The sequence below is a fragment of the Pieris rapae genome, chromosome 4, assembly GCF_905147795.1.
Source record: "Pieris rapae chromosome 4, ilPieRapa1.1, whole genome shotgun sequence".
Classification (NCBI taxonomy): domain Eukaryota; kingdom Metazoa; phylum Arthropoda; class Insecta; order Lepidoptera; family Pieridae; genus Pieris; species Pieris rapae.
The window spans coordinates 1,964,925-1,980,109 of record NC_059512.1 but is presented as its reverse complement, the minus strand read 5'-3'; the positions used below and the strand labels follow the sequence as shown (position 1 = coordinate 1,980,109).

General features: G+C 33.7%; 1 protein-coding gene across 1 annotated transcript in view; it reads right to left on the bottom strand.

Moving 5' to 3' along the window:
- Positions 1-563: 563 nt before the first annotated feature.
- Positions 564-15,185, bottom strand: part of LOC111000268 (irregular chiasm C-roughest protein) — an 88,961-nt gene continuing 74,339 nt past the window's right edge. The window contains exons 3-15 of the mRNA XM_045628067.1: positions 13,057-13,206; positions 12,448-12,631; positions 9,488-9,682; positions 9,005-9,199; positions 8,078-8,149; positions 6,434-6,554; positions 5,780-5,920; positions 5,360-5,544; positions 4,668-4,823; positions 3,687-3,803; positions 3,445-3,478; positions 2,598-2,760; positions 564-1,862 (exon numbers count right to left, since the gene is read on the bottom strand). Of these exons, the coding sequence (XP_045484023.1) occupies positions 2,607-2,760; positions 3,445-3,478; positions 3,687-3,803; positions 4,668-4,823; positions 5,360-5,544; positions 5,780-5,920; positions 6,434-6,554; positions 8,078-8,149; positions 9,005-9,199; positions 9,488-9,682; positions 12,448-12,631; positions 13,057-13,206 (1,704 nt within the window). The 3' untranslated portion in view covers positions 564-1,862; positions 2,598-2,606. The remainder of the gene's footprint in view (positions 1,863-2,597; positions 2,761-3,444; positions 3,479-3,686; positions 3,804-4,667; positions 4,824-5,359; positions 5,545-5,779; positions 5,921-6,433; positions 6,555-8,077; positions 8,150-9,004; positions 9,200-9,487; positions 9,683-12,447; positions 12,632-13,056; positions 13,207-15,185) is intronic.

Genomic DNA, 15,185 nt, shown 5'->3' with positions numbered 1-15,185 from the left:
TGAACAAGTGTTTCTTATATTAATAAATGGAACTTGTGTCAAAATACTATTTCATTACTTTACACTCTCACTTACCTTTTGTAGGAAGAAGTCGTTGTTTTCTATATGTTTTCTTGTACAAGCTATGCCATAAATTACTTCAAATGTATTTGTTTGACGAGTCTTTAAGGAAATATATTTCCTGTGGATAATTCTAGAGAAAATCACCGTTTTCAATCAGCTCCACACGACCTATTCTTCTTAGTTTATTTTGTAATCCCATCCCAAAAGGGCAGCATTTGCTTATACATTTATCACTACAGACAGACGCATTTCTTATATTCAATTTTGTTAAAACCTCATTTGAACTGACTAAAGACAAAGAAAAAACAATTACAGTTATGAACATCACGAAAGGCACCATTACTAACGAGGAATTGGTAGACACTGAATGCTCAAAATTGTACTTTGTCATAATACAATGAACAGTTGATCATCAAGGAAATAAAAGAACTCTTCAATTAAAAAATGTAATACTGTTAAAATTCAACAATACAAAACATACAATACAATCTATACAGGTAAATAAAAATATACAATAGCATTAATAAATAAGTGGAAGAAATCATAATTAATTATGATATAGTTAAAATGCATTATAAAAATTTTGTGCTAGTTAAAATTGTCATGAATCTACTTATCAGATTGATATGGCATACGCATTCTTATTATTAGCAATTTATACAGAATTAACCTCCGAAAATGTTTTCGCCTCCCGAGAATATCAAATATGTTATTAATTAAATTGTAGAAAATTATTTGGTTTCAGATTCATAAGTGTTGCGAGTCCTGGACTAGGCAGTGCTATATTATATCCGTTTTTTAAATGATTTCTTAAGTCAAGTTTATTCCGATGCTACAACCTACTCAATCGTCGACGCACCAAAATCCTTGGAGCAGTGAGGTCGCTTCATGATGTGTGCGAGGTTCCAAAGATACTTCTGTCCTTCTGGAAGTAGCTTGGCTGGCCTGATTGGACCTTGTAAGAGTCTAAGTGTGGAAACTAAGGCCACAAACCTTTAGCCTTTAACGTATTCAATCGCTCATGCATTCATAACACTAGGAGATCTAAGTACATTTACAATACTTACAAACTAATTTTATATTTCTACAGCATCTGGGAACACATGGTCTAAGTATCTTTGATCACAAAAACTTTGCAATGGTTTCGGTCTATCAGTCCTTATTTCTATTGACTGCCGGGAATTGTTCACGCTATTTCTATCAAATCTCAATGCAATTTCCTTAACTTTACCTGGTTTTGGCATACAATCTATATCGATATTCTTATGTTGTACTTCATGTGACTCAGTCAAATCTTCAACGCAGCGTTCCTTTTCACTATATCTTATTTCGTTTTTCAATTGTGAATTTGGTTGATGTGTTTCAATTTGTACATTAACAGGTTTCCTTCCTGTTGTATTCTTTTCATAAATACTTTGTTTACTTTTACGTAACTTATTTCTTAGTATCTCTTTATCTGATTTAACTTTGCCGAAAAACGGATCTGTTGAATACTCTATATCAAAATTACTATTAGAAACAAAATTCTTATTTCTATTGCTTCGTTTACTACTTCTATCGGACCGCCTAGCTCGCGGTTCTTGTTTGAAGGTAGTAAACTGAATATCGTTATTATTAACTTCATTTTTAAAATTTAGCGGATCGAAAGCGTGCGTTCTTTGGTGAGTTAGAGGCTTGGACAGCGATAAATACTTAGGCGGTTCGCCGTGCTTGTTTATCGTTAATTCGTATTGTATATGCGGATCCAGCACCGCGTATACATTTTCTTTGGCTTCTCTCTCTAGCGACGACAAAGCTGCCTACGGACAAACAATCATACTTTTATGAAATTCGCATGGACATAACAATTTGAATGATATTTAAGAGGAAAAGAAACTTGGTTGGTACGGTATAGCGTAACAGAAATTAACTAGACTGCTGCGGAAGATGAACCTTCGCAGGATCTAAGGTAGCTGAAGTGCAAAGCTAATTTTATCGAATTAGTAAATATATTGACGATGATTTAAACTGTTATTATTGTATATATAAAGAGAGAGAGACCACCACAAACTATCAGTAGTAAACAAAACCTTTGTAAACACAAGTTTTATTGTATTACCTTAGTTTAAGCTTGTAGGAAAAATAAAATCAATCTAGTTATTAGTTAGCTACTCCATACTATCTATAAACAAGTTAACTCCTCCACCTTCCGTCAACGTTCTGGTATTTTTCTTCTATTATATTTTCACAATTCGTTCAATATCTACCCAACTACGGATTGTTTTGTCCAATATAGAAATGTGGAAAAAGAAGCCCACAACCAATTCCCAATAACCACTTCCACCACATTCCTTATAGCCATTAAATACCCCCACCATATTCCTTATACCCATTATCCATCCCCCACATTCTTTATACTCATGAAATACTCCCACCACATTCTTTATACTCATTAACTACCCTCACATTCCTTACACATTCCATATACCATTAACTACCCAACTACTCTCCCTATACCCATTAACTACTCCACTACAGTTAATAGTGCGTCACACCTGTGCGATTCACACGGTAGTGGGTGGTTGAAGCACGACGGCGGCGCGGCGGACCTGCAAAGCCGCGGGCGAATATCGAGACGACACGGGTTCTGCATTACGTGGGACTCGAGTTTGCTCCCGTGAGGCGTACACGGCGTCCGCTGGGAGGACAGTCTTCTCACTGGGAAATATTACATTACATTATATATATGGTATAAGGTTTTTTGGAGTACTTTATATTTAAATAAGACTTCTTTAACGGTATGTCGCGACAACCCGAGGCTAAATATGTTTATTATTATAATTTTTATTTTTTTTGCACTTAGGCAGTGTCTGTTTATGTCCAAACCCAATAACTTCTGTCAATTCATTTTTGACCATCTGAGATAGCAGAGAGACAATCGACTGATTGTAATAGTCTGTCGATACAAGCTATCCATGGTAGGCCGGATCGATGTATGTGGATAGACCTTTATAACTATAAAAATGACAGTTCAACTGTGCCAATATCCTCTCTCAAGATTTTAACTTACACCAGTTTTTAAAATAATTAAAAAGCTATTTTATGTTTTAAACATAGACATGTTATAATATTATTTGAACTATTTTATTTACTTTATTTGGTTTATATTAATTATTATCAAATATGAGTGTAAACAGCGAAGAGATTGCATTCTATCCGTCGCCGAAAATGGATTGTCTTCGCAGGGTTTGGTAATTGGGATGCAGATATGTATTATCGATTACTATATTGAATAGGAATTATTATCTACGCTACTAAAACATATCAAAAGAAGAAAACATTCATAAAAATATGTGGTATTGTCTATCAAGGTTTTAATTAAATATTTAATAATATACTCACTTATCTAAATCATCAGCTTTGTACTCGACACTTTCTGTAAAAAAAATACAAATTTAATTCCAGCAATATAATCTAATTTTAAAATGAAATTAGGGCAACATTCAATAGACTAAACTCTATATTTCGGCGTGACCCACTAACATCAACCGAATTTGTATGACAATGGTCACGTGACAAATCCCCTAAAAAAACCGTCACGCCAGTTGCGGAGTGGTTTTGTCTAAGTCACGTAGTATATTTACCTCGTTTCCGTCGACATCTCAATATAAGGCACAGCACTATGACTAGGAGTGCCGCAATAAGCAGGGCTGCCACTATGAGCGGGGCAACGTGCGCCGTCTCTGTTAGCGAAAAATTATCTGTGAGAAGAAATTGTTTATGATTTTAAGTTAGCCAATTAGTAAGATATATCTTATATCTTTAAACGAGCAATTCTTGTATATCGATTTTCATAAAATTTTGTATACGGGGGGTTTCGGGGGCGATAAATCGATCTAGCTAGGAATAAATGATAGAAAATAACAAAAAGGTGGTGTTTGAGTAGTCCCAATTTAAACTGAAAAATGCATCTTCCTGACATCTATCAGCGAATAATAATACTATTTTTTTTAATTGCTTTAACGACACAACAACACTAAAGCAATTCAGCATATATATTCTATATTGTTCATTTTTCATCATTTCATTAGTATGTAATTCGTACTTAAATATAATTTCCAAAAAACACAATTTATAAAAAAATATAACATTAAGTAATTCACAAAACCCTTGCCCAATATTCGTAGAATAAAATCCTTATTAACTGGATTTAACACCATCTATATAAAACTTCTTAGTTATAATCCTATAACATAGATGGCGTTATTCTCAAGTAATTTGAAATGCATATAAAAAGTCTGATGTTAATTGAAACGTTGCTTTATTATTTAAATATTTTTTATTAAGGCTATTAATCATCATGAGCGTAGTGATGGAAATGAAAAACCGTTATAATTACGGCTATGGCACGTTAGTGTAAGTGTTAAAAAGAGCAAAACAGAGTGTCTTTCCCTCGAGACTGAGAGTAGTTCTAGAGACTGAAAGTAAGGACACTTTTTTGTCTTCAATATCTTTGCTAATAAATTAGGTTAGATTTAAATTAATTATAAATCTTAGTTACGGTAGATGCTAATCGAAGTCTCTGTTAAGAAACCATTAATAAAAAAGTTATTGTTTCTACGTACCATGCACAGTAAGGGAGACAGCATGAGAAGAAAAACCGCGTTCGTTCTCAACGTGCAGGACGTATACGCGAGCGTCCGACATGCTGACGCTACTTATAGTTAGCGTGTAGCGATAGCACCCGTTTATACTCGCTGCGTCTATTGCTTTATAGCGCCCTGAAATAAAGATTTAAAATATACGATGGTCACATTGAAATATGGAACTCTTTTCGTCTGTTTTATGTAGAATATATCGTAGAATAATTGGGTTAGCCTTCAAAAGACAACATTACTTAAGTGTGTCTTACTCCAACTCAAAATAACTTTATTCATATAGGTAACTTAACTTATGAACGTCAAAGAAAATATGTTAAATTGAATCTAAATTTACATTTACTAACAGTTCGCAATCAAGGGTGAAGAGCGGGCAAGAAGAACTGGCAAGAAACTCTTCGCCACTCTTTTTAATCGCCATGTTGTTGTTATTCAATCATACAATTTGTTTGTAAGATATACCCTAACGAAGTTATTGCGACCGCTAAAAATATTCACCTAACTTCTGACTGATACCTTCTGGCCAGTCTGACTGGTCATGGAACCTGTCTTTAGTACACAGGAACTGTTCACTATCCTTCCTTCACAACCTCATTGATGAACTTGCTTAACCTATTTGAGCCATCATATTAAATAAATAAAGTACTTAATATACATACCAATAGACGAAGGGACATCCAGGCGCAAGCTTCCCCAGAGCCAGGCAGCTCTTCGCGGAGGAGGGTCAGCACAAACAGTTGCTTGGACTTTGGCTTCTCCTCCACTCCACGCGTGAGCTGTTCCCGTCTCAGCACCGACGGGTGGGCCCAGCACGTTCAGGGTTATTGCTTCTGATTGGTGGGTTCTGCAATTTTTTTTTTTATTTACGTACAACATGCATGTACAGTGGCAACCTTTTTTAATCTGGGCCATAAATTTCTGTATTTTTTCATACTAATAGGCAAGTATGTGATTATCTGACTGTGCCTGACTCCAGCCCTCGATTTTGGGTCTGAGGCAAGCCATCCTCACGATGTTTTCCTTCACCATTCAAGCAAATGTTAAATGTTTGAATTTATAAGGAAGTCATAATTTCTTACCGTTCCTCTAGTCCAATATGGTTGATGGCCACGCAAGTGTATCTTCCGTGTTGAGTGTATGATACATTATGGAGCTGGAGTTGAGGGGTTGATGATATCGGATAGCCTTCATCAGGATGTGATGTTATTGCTGGTGATGGACTGAAATAGGTATAAGCTTAGAATTTGATCTAAGAGTATAGAAGAAGTAGAGAAGATACTTTAAAGTATACAACTATTATTTATTTTTTCAAATCTTGTTGTATGATAAAAGATAAGCGATCTCTTACTTGTAACCCTATTAGGACCGAGACAAAAGAAATTCAAAGGGTAAAATGCAGAACTAAATAAAATATATATTGTATGGATATATATATATATTAAACAGATAGGAAGGACGATAAAAAACAGATTTTTAAGACGTGTTTATAGAGGACTTGCGGCAGCGCCATCTATTACCTATATAAAATATGTTCTATAGGTTGATGATGGCGCTATAATATTTTAACAATTACTTATATATGATTTAACTTAATTACACAAGTCCGATTTCGATTCATTTTTATGTGTGTTAAAGTGGATCGAGTTAAAATTATTAATTATATTTAACAATTTTGTATTAAAGACGGTTGTTATCACGTCTCTCTGCTTGTGATAGATAAAGTTTGGACTCACTTGTGATACCACTGGTAACTCGGTGGTGGGTTTCCCTCAGCTTTACATTCCAAGGTCACTTGAGTGAACAAATTGGCTTCCACTACTGTATCTGGACCTACCCAGATCACGCGAGGCGGATCTGTGAATATATTTATCATTACATGATGGGGAAATAACCTTTCAATGAGTGAGTGTTACATGAAGAACATAAAGGTTAGTCGACATCGTAGGAGACCTAAAAACTACCTCGGACAAAGAATTAGTCTAGCTATACAAAAGAGCAACGCAGCGAGGAGAAGAACGCTGCCGAAGACATAAAAAGGGACTCCTTTTAATAATATACTTTAGTTATTAAAATTTAAGGTTATTTATTGCTTTTCATATATATTTATCTTAGCCGTAGGATTATGAAATAAATTTATATTTTTAAATATAAAAAAGGACAGTGTGTCAATCCCATAGATGAGACTGTAAGTAGTAATATTGTATTTTTTATTTATTTATTATTCGCACCCACAAAATAGTCACTGATAAATGCATGTAACACAAGCCAAGTGTTATCCCAATTAAAGGCGCATACAACATTCCAATTATTATGAACCTTATACACTAAAAATTATTAAATTAATATTAAATAATGTAAATATAAAAACATTACAAAATTAATTGAATATCCCTGATAAAATCCTAATTATTAATCAGTTGAGTCGCAAAATTTTTGAAAACTCATAAGTTTGAAAAAATATATATTTGGGGGAATTTAATCCCCCCCACTGCGATCCAATACCATCATCAATTTCAGTGTTATGAATTGAATTAATAAAAAAATAAAAAAGCCTTTTAATTCTTGCAGCAGAACAAGTTACATTAAGTAAGTTTACTTACACTTATGAATTGAATTATAACTCCTTAAAGATCTATTTCTGAGCATTCTGACCTAGATTCGATTTTGCAAACTTAATTCTAAAAGGAGGCTTTGAAAATTGTATTATTGAACACTTTCCCATGTTAATTATTATTAGAATTTAATTAGCCTAGATCGTAAAGTCTAAGTTCTCAGTGAACAGTTCATACAAAATTGAAATGGATTTTATTTACTGTAAAAAAATCCTTTTTCAATCTATTAAATATATAAAACAAACTTATGTTAGTGACACCACTTATAACAAGACGAACCTAAATGTTAGTTATCACTTTTTTGATGGTTTTTTTCTCCGATCCGAATAGCAGAATAAGTAATAAAATCTGATAAGTTATCGAATAACAATAAATTAATTAATTAATTTTACGAATGCAAACAGCATGTAGTGCCATCTTTTGTCAAAACTACGCATCATTTTACATCGAATTCCTCTCAGTACAAGAAATTCCGATCTTGGGGTGAATGCGGAGATGTATAACTAGGCTTTCAGCTTGATTGAAGACATGTGCTACCTCATCAAAAATGTGGTATATCAGTATCCCAATATTGGCACTTGAGAGAAGAGGCCTAATGTGTGAAACTGCCATTATTCTTTCGCAATGGCAAGCAATAAAACATTTTGCATTTGCAAAATAAGTTGTATTTTTGTTACCTTAATGAAATCCTAAATTAAGTTAACACGATATTATTAGACTGTTAAGCGCAGATGTTATATAGTACATAAATAATAAACAACTTACATTTAACATCGATTTCTATTTTGACAGGTTCTGATGTACCCAAAGAGTTTCTTGCTTGACAGCCGTAAATACCTGAAAATATTCGTTGTATGAAGAATTTATCTTCTCAATCAATTATTGAGAAGTGAACAAGCAAGAGATGCAACACCGTAATTTTAATAAAATATATTTTGGTTTTTATAGACTGCCTGGACAACCTAGACTCATCTAAAACTCCTTTAGGCCTAAGGGTCTGTTTCACAATGACCGGATAAGTTCCAAATAAGCTTAATTTATTACTTATTCGTAGTAGGTAAACTAGTGTTTGTTGCGTTTCACGACAGTCAGATAGCGCTATACGTCATGAAACGCGAAGTATTTTATTTGAAACTTTTATCTTTCGAATAATTTATATGTTGCATAGCTTTTTGGTACTTTATCCATACATTGTGAAACAGACCCTTAATCTAATAAATATTTACACAGGAGTCATAGATAAGTTTCCTCTACGAGTATGAATCTTAGGGTTTAAATCTCTGACTTCGTAAACTAATAACTAGCTAGGGAAACGAGCTAGTACTTAGATTTAACACGAATTAGTTTAGTTTTTTGTATTTTTTTATTAGTAATTAATTACATAATTACTAAACCGTGATTAATACTACGAAGACTGCAGTATTATTTTTTCAATACGTAGGTCATATTCATTAAGAAATAATACAAGGGTTAATTGAATATTTAAATAAAGTAAAATGTAATTTGATTAAACTAGATTGGATAAAAAACGGAATGTACGAAAAAGTGTCTCAGTTAAACAAATGAATGTAACTTTTTTTATTATAATAGGGGGGCAAGAAGCCTGCGGGACGTCCAAAAAGGGCAGTCAATATACACCCATTTTAGTGGGTGCGTTGCCGGCCTTTCAACTTAGCTAAAAAATAAACATACCCGAGTGATTTCTGTAAACAGGAGCTCTTATAAGCCGGGGACCATTCGTGCCTATGACTTGTCCATCTTTCGTCCACCAGACATATGGGCTTGGGTTACCATCAGCACGGCATTCCAGAGTTAAAGCGCTGGAACCCTCTTCCAGGCTGGCCAGACTACTGGCGTCTGAACCAACTATGGAGACAACTGGGACAACTGGAATTAAGAGATAAAAACGTTATAAACTTGGATTTGCCAGAATAGCTTACCAATAAATATTTTTTCATAAGCAAATAGATCTTTGTACGTAAACGTAATTTGAAACCATTTTTAGTGAATTTAATTCTTAGGATTAATATAGCATACATAGATATGGCAAAGATACTATGTATATGTATATAATACTATATACATGTAATACTATATACATGATATAGCATGGACACATTGCCAGAAGACTCGCAATTGCGTTGCCGGCCTTTAACATAATTATAAACATCTTACATGTAACATCGAGCATGGTGTAAGAGTCTCTGTAATATGGCGATGGGTAGGAAGGGTGGTGTGATCTGCAGGATAGCTGTCTGCCATGCGCAGATCTGGATGCACCAAGCTCTAGCACCGATCTTGCAGCCCAGACCCTGGGTCTTTCAACTTCCGAAGCATTTGTTTGGCTCCATGCAGTCAGTCGTTTCTTATCTGGAATTAAAACATTTAAGTTCAAAAAAAGAGGATTAAAACTAGGTATTAGTTTAAATTGTTTTTTAACATGAAGTGACGTCAACCGTAAACTTATCACTCAATAATTCATTAATGATTCAGTTCAGCTTCCTGGGGGTACTTTTAACTTTCGCTATAAATCGCTTCTAAAGACGAATGCCAAAAGTACCTACTAACTTCTTTTGGCGCGATGGAGATTATGAGAGTGAATTTTTCCGATGCGCGCGAACACTAACACCTAAATTCAACATCGTAAAGTTAGGTCTAGGTGGCATGGAAATCGATAATTATGTTCAAGTTGTATATTCTAGTATTTTTATATTTAGAACAAGTTAGTGTTTCGTAACAGTGAAATTAAACAATGTGAATAGGTAAATAAATATTATTTTGGTGTTTTTAAATTACGACGGTGATAGTATTTACTAATAATTTATTTATTTCAATAAAATCTTTTTGATTAATTTTAATATTTATCGTTAATTACTACTGCATTATAGTTTTTTTTAATACGCCAAAGAAGTATAACTTCTAACGCGTGTACATAAGTACACACACTCTTTAGGTAACAGGAGGCAGACGGGCAGGAGGCTCCCTTGATGTTAAGTGACACCGCTGCCCATGGACACTCGCACTGACAGAAGCGCTGCCGGCCTTTTAAGAATCGGTACGCTCTTTTCTTAAAGGACGCTAAGTCGAAATGGTTCGGAAATACTAGTAACTATTATTATAAAAAAAAATGTGTGCCGTCACGGGACGCCTGGCAGATGTGAAACATCGACATTATTTTGTAAAAGTAATAAGCAGAAAAGAACATATTGTGATAGGAACTAAATATGTCATAATGATCAAATAAAATATTACGATTTTTTTCCAGATAACGATGACTATTTGTTGAATAAACATTATTTTCATTAAATATTTTTAATGTGAAATTTACTACTGCATTTAGACTGTATATCATATAGTGTGGAGACGCGTCGCCACGGCATGCGTCGCCACGCCAGAAATCAGGTTTACGTGCGGCTATAGATGTTTCACATCAATAAACGTAGAAGAAATAATGAACGAACGAATGCTAAGAATAATATAAACAAGAAAGAATCAAACTTCTAATTAAAGTTCGGACCTACCTACGCGTTTAGCATCAAATAAGAAAAGTTTCAAAATCACTTTACGAAAAATTTTTGTACATAAACGCACCCTTATATATGTTTATGTTGTCAAACTGTACATGGTGTACTCGAATTGAGTTAACAACTTTCTCTTCTGTTGTGAGTTTTCTTCTGCCTTGATTAAATTAGTCCAATATTAGTTAGAAGCCCGTCCCGGCTACGCACGGTATATATACGAGTATTTTTTAGCAACATTAATTCTTAAAAGGCCGGCAACGCACTCGCGAGCCCTCTGGCATTGAGGGTGTCCATGGGCGGCGGTATCACTTAACATCAGGTGAGCCTCCTGCCCGTTTGCCCCCTGTTCTATAAAAAAAAAAATAGGCTTAGTATATATATCTTTATTTTTTCTTTACCCATATTAATTAGTCATAATGTAGCGTTCAAATATTGAAAGAATTTTTAAAATTGCTACATTTTTGAGCCAAAACATACAAATCTTTCCTCTTTATGAAAACATGAACATACATGTCTGAAAGGATAATAAATGTATTTATGTAAATAAATAAATAAAATATAAGATGACATTTGCATGCCTATTTATATGTGGCAGATTTTTGTAATTTATGTAACTAATTGTAAGACTATTCTAGCAAATAAACAATTTGAATTTATAATATAGCTCAAATAAATGTTTTTCAAACTTAAATATCAACAAAAACAACAAAATAATTACTAAAGAACGGTCTATTTTAGTTAGTAAAACTTTAGTGTAACGAACATTTGTGTAATCAAGAACGACAAATATTAATAGCCACTAAGAGGATTCTCTCGTAGCTCGTAGATTTTAATTTTATTAATAATAACAAAATAAAAATATCCCGTATTTGAGTAGATTCAATGTTTATTATTAGTAGACGACCTGCCCCATATTCTTCCGCTTGTCTCTCATCCTTCCCACCAATTTCTAATCCATGCCCATTATCCCTCTTGTTCCATCTTCCCAGGTTTCTGGTGGGCTTCCTCTCTCTTTTCTTTCAACTGGGTCATTCCAAGTAACGTCTTGTCAACACAAACGCAAGCAATGTTCACTTAAACCTGTTTGACGACGTTTGTAAGCCTCCGTATTACATCGTTATTAACTTTGTCTTCTTTCAACCGAAGAAGAGAAAATATATTACTTATTACTAATTTAGCCGCTTAGTAGCTTTGCAAGAAAATGTTGATGTTTTATATAAAGTAGTGGTATTTTAGTCTTTATTTAGTTATTCTAAACATGCGCAAATATGCCTTGTGTTAAATTATTCGCGGTTTTAGTACGCTGCAGTTGAGTATTAAATTATGTGCAAAAAACTGAATTTTTAGTTGATATATCTTAAGTATGAACACAGAGTATAAAGCGTTGAAAAATCAACTTTATAGGTACTTTATCCTTAAAAAGAAAATTATATAGAATAGGATACTCCCCTCCCATATTGCTCCATAAACAACAAAAGCTAATTTAAAAATGCATTTTTTACTAAACTCTTTTCTGTGCAGCATTTGCACATGTTAAAATTAGGACCATCAGATACATTACAAAAATATGTTAAACACGTGTGAAAATGGTATCTCTTGTATGATAGTACTTACCCAAATACCACTCGATGTACGCAGGTGGGTTCCCATATCTAGCCTCGCACACTACAGTCGCTCTAGACCCTGCTGCGACTGTGATGTTCTGGCCTGGTAGAACATGGGAGCCGTTGAACAGAATCCGAGGTGTTTGTGGTGGTACTCGTACTGCTAAAGCCGCGGGTGGACTTGATAATGCGTCCTGAAATGTGATAAATATAATTCATTGTATTTTTATTGCAAATAAAAAAAATAAACCCAATTAAAGAAACATCAAAAACAAGAGTTGTACCTACAGATTTTTAGTGAATTCTTGGAAGGCAAAAGAAGATTTCATCATTCATATAAAAAATAGTTTTTCGTTAATTGAATTTACGACGAAAAATTTTAATTAATTAAATGCACGTGTTTTTTGTAAATTTAATTAATTCGCAAATGAAACATAATTATGTGTAATAAAAAAAATCGGTTGGTTTTTATTTAACTGTACTCTCTCAAGTTAATTCAGATAACAAAAATAGAGAAAATCATACTAAATTTAAAACATTTCTATTCCAGTAAGTAAAGAGTATATCACTAATAAAATCGCTACATTTAAAAAAATAATAATTTGGATAAAGAAATTACCTGGACATCATAATTACTAGCTGTAACCTGGCACTGCCACTGTCCATCATCAAGCTGGAGGGTAGCAGCCCTCACCCACAGGGAACAGTCACCACCTATGGGGCTATGTTCGTTGGCCCATTCATACTTTCCTCTGTAGATGCCGACGGGCTGTAATGAGTGAACTCTATTTAATATATAGCAACAAAGACTTTATATGTTATTTATAAAAATAAATCAGTCTGCCTATAAAAATAATAAGGCCTTTATTCGAGTAAACTATAATTACACCTTGCGACAATTTTCCAATTTTTCCCGCTATTCCTTTTATTTCATCTTCCCAATTTAATGATGGGCATCCTCTTTTTCCTCTTCCCATAGTGGGAAATCAGCCTGCTTATGGTAACTAAATACTAATACTTATCATACAGGTAAGTAATGTAGGTTTCATGAAAGCTAGAATTGACAGAAAGAACGTTTGTTTAAAAGTCATACGAAGGTAGGATATTTAATACCTGGGATAAAAATTGACGAAGACGGATATAAACGCGGTTTTTTTTTATGGAGGCAAGCGGGAGGCTCACTCGATATTAAGTGATACCGTCGCCCATAGACACATTGCCAGAAAGCTCACAACTCACAAGAGCGTTGCCGGCTTTTTAACAGTTACGCTCTTAAAGGAACCTAAGTCGAAATGGTTCGTGAATACTTCGGTGTGAAGTGGCCAAAACTGAGAGAAACGCTCAGTTGTGGAACGACGGACGTCGAGGTGATACAGATAATATATAAACGAAGATATAAATTTATATTATACTAGCGGATCCGACAGACGTTGTCCTGTCTACACGTCTTTAATTTCAAAATTTCAATTTTTAATAAGCCATTTTGATGAAAATTATAATTCAAATGTTATGACAATATCTAACGATCCAGCACATGGTCACACACGATATAACACAATGATAACAAAACTTTTTTTAAATTTCGGGACAGACTAAAATTAAAATCCGAATATTATTTCAAATTTGACACTGCGATGGTAGCGCCGTCTGTCGGATCCAATGTAAAACATTCCAAAATCAACAACAACTAATAAATTGAAAATTAATTAAAAAAACATTGTCCAGCGGACAAAATTGTGAATCTAAACCATTCCCAGATCCCCTTGAACACACACAAAAAATTTCGTCTAAATCGGTCCAGTCGTTTAGGAGGAGTTCAGTCACATACACACGCACACAAGAAATATATATATTAAGATATCACTTTCCAAATCAATGACGTAGGGAGGGCGAGAACTGGCAAGAGACTCTCTGTCACTCTTTTTATTCTTCCAAATGTTGGTGTAGTGATTTGAACTATTATAAACGCATATTCTTTACAAAACTTAGTCACAAGTTTACGTGTTTTATGTGTTCATAAATGTTCACGACAAACTTGATTACATATTTCAACGCAAAAAAAATATATTTACACGTTAGAAATAAAAACATAGAGTATCAATACACGGCATCCAATTAATCTAAGTGCAATACGAAATATATAAAAAGCCTGAACGCAATATTTCATTCTTAATTAATTTGTATGTTGCAGTTCACCACTTCACAAACGCTTTCACGATTGATGTGAATTTATTGCTTTTTCATGATAATTTTAATTACTATGCATATTTCGTTTATCCTTGGAGTTATGATAGTTGTGACTTGTGGAATAATATTTTTATCTCAATTGAATCTCAGTTAATTAATCATTTTAATTAAAAAATGATTAAAATACTTAGTATATCTAAAGTATACATTTTAAGTTTCATTGTTTTGCATTTAAAGATTTTCTGGTAACAGATAGGCATTCTAAATATTTCCTTGGAATATTCTGGACTGAGAGATATATAAAATAAATCAGCATTCTACATAATTAGCCCTGTCTATCATCATTCATCAAATAGGCAAGTAAGTAAGTAAGTATGTAAAATTAGAATAATTTAATTTAAATTTTATTATTTAATCCAGCATCGAAAGTGTCCATGGGCGGCGGTACTTAACATCAGGTGAGCCTCCTGCCCGTTTGCCTTCTGTTCTATAAAAAAAATGTATTATTCTTTTTTTGACGTTCATAAGTGTACATTATGTTACCTATATGAATAAATGATT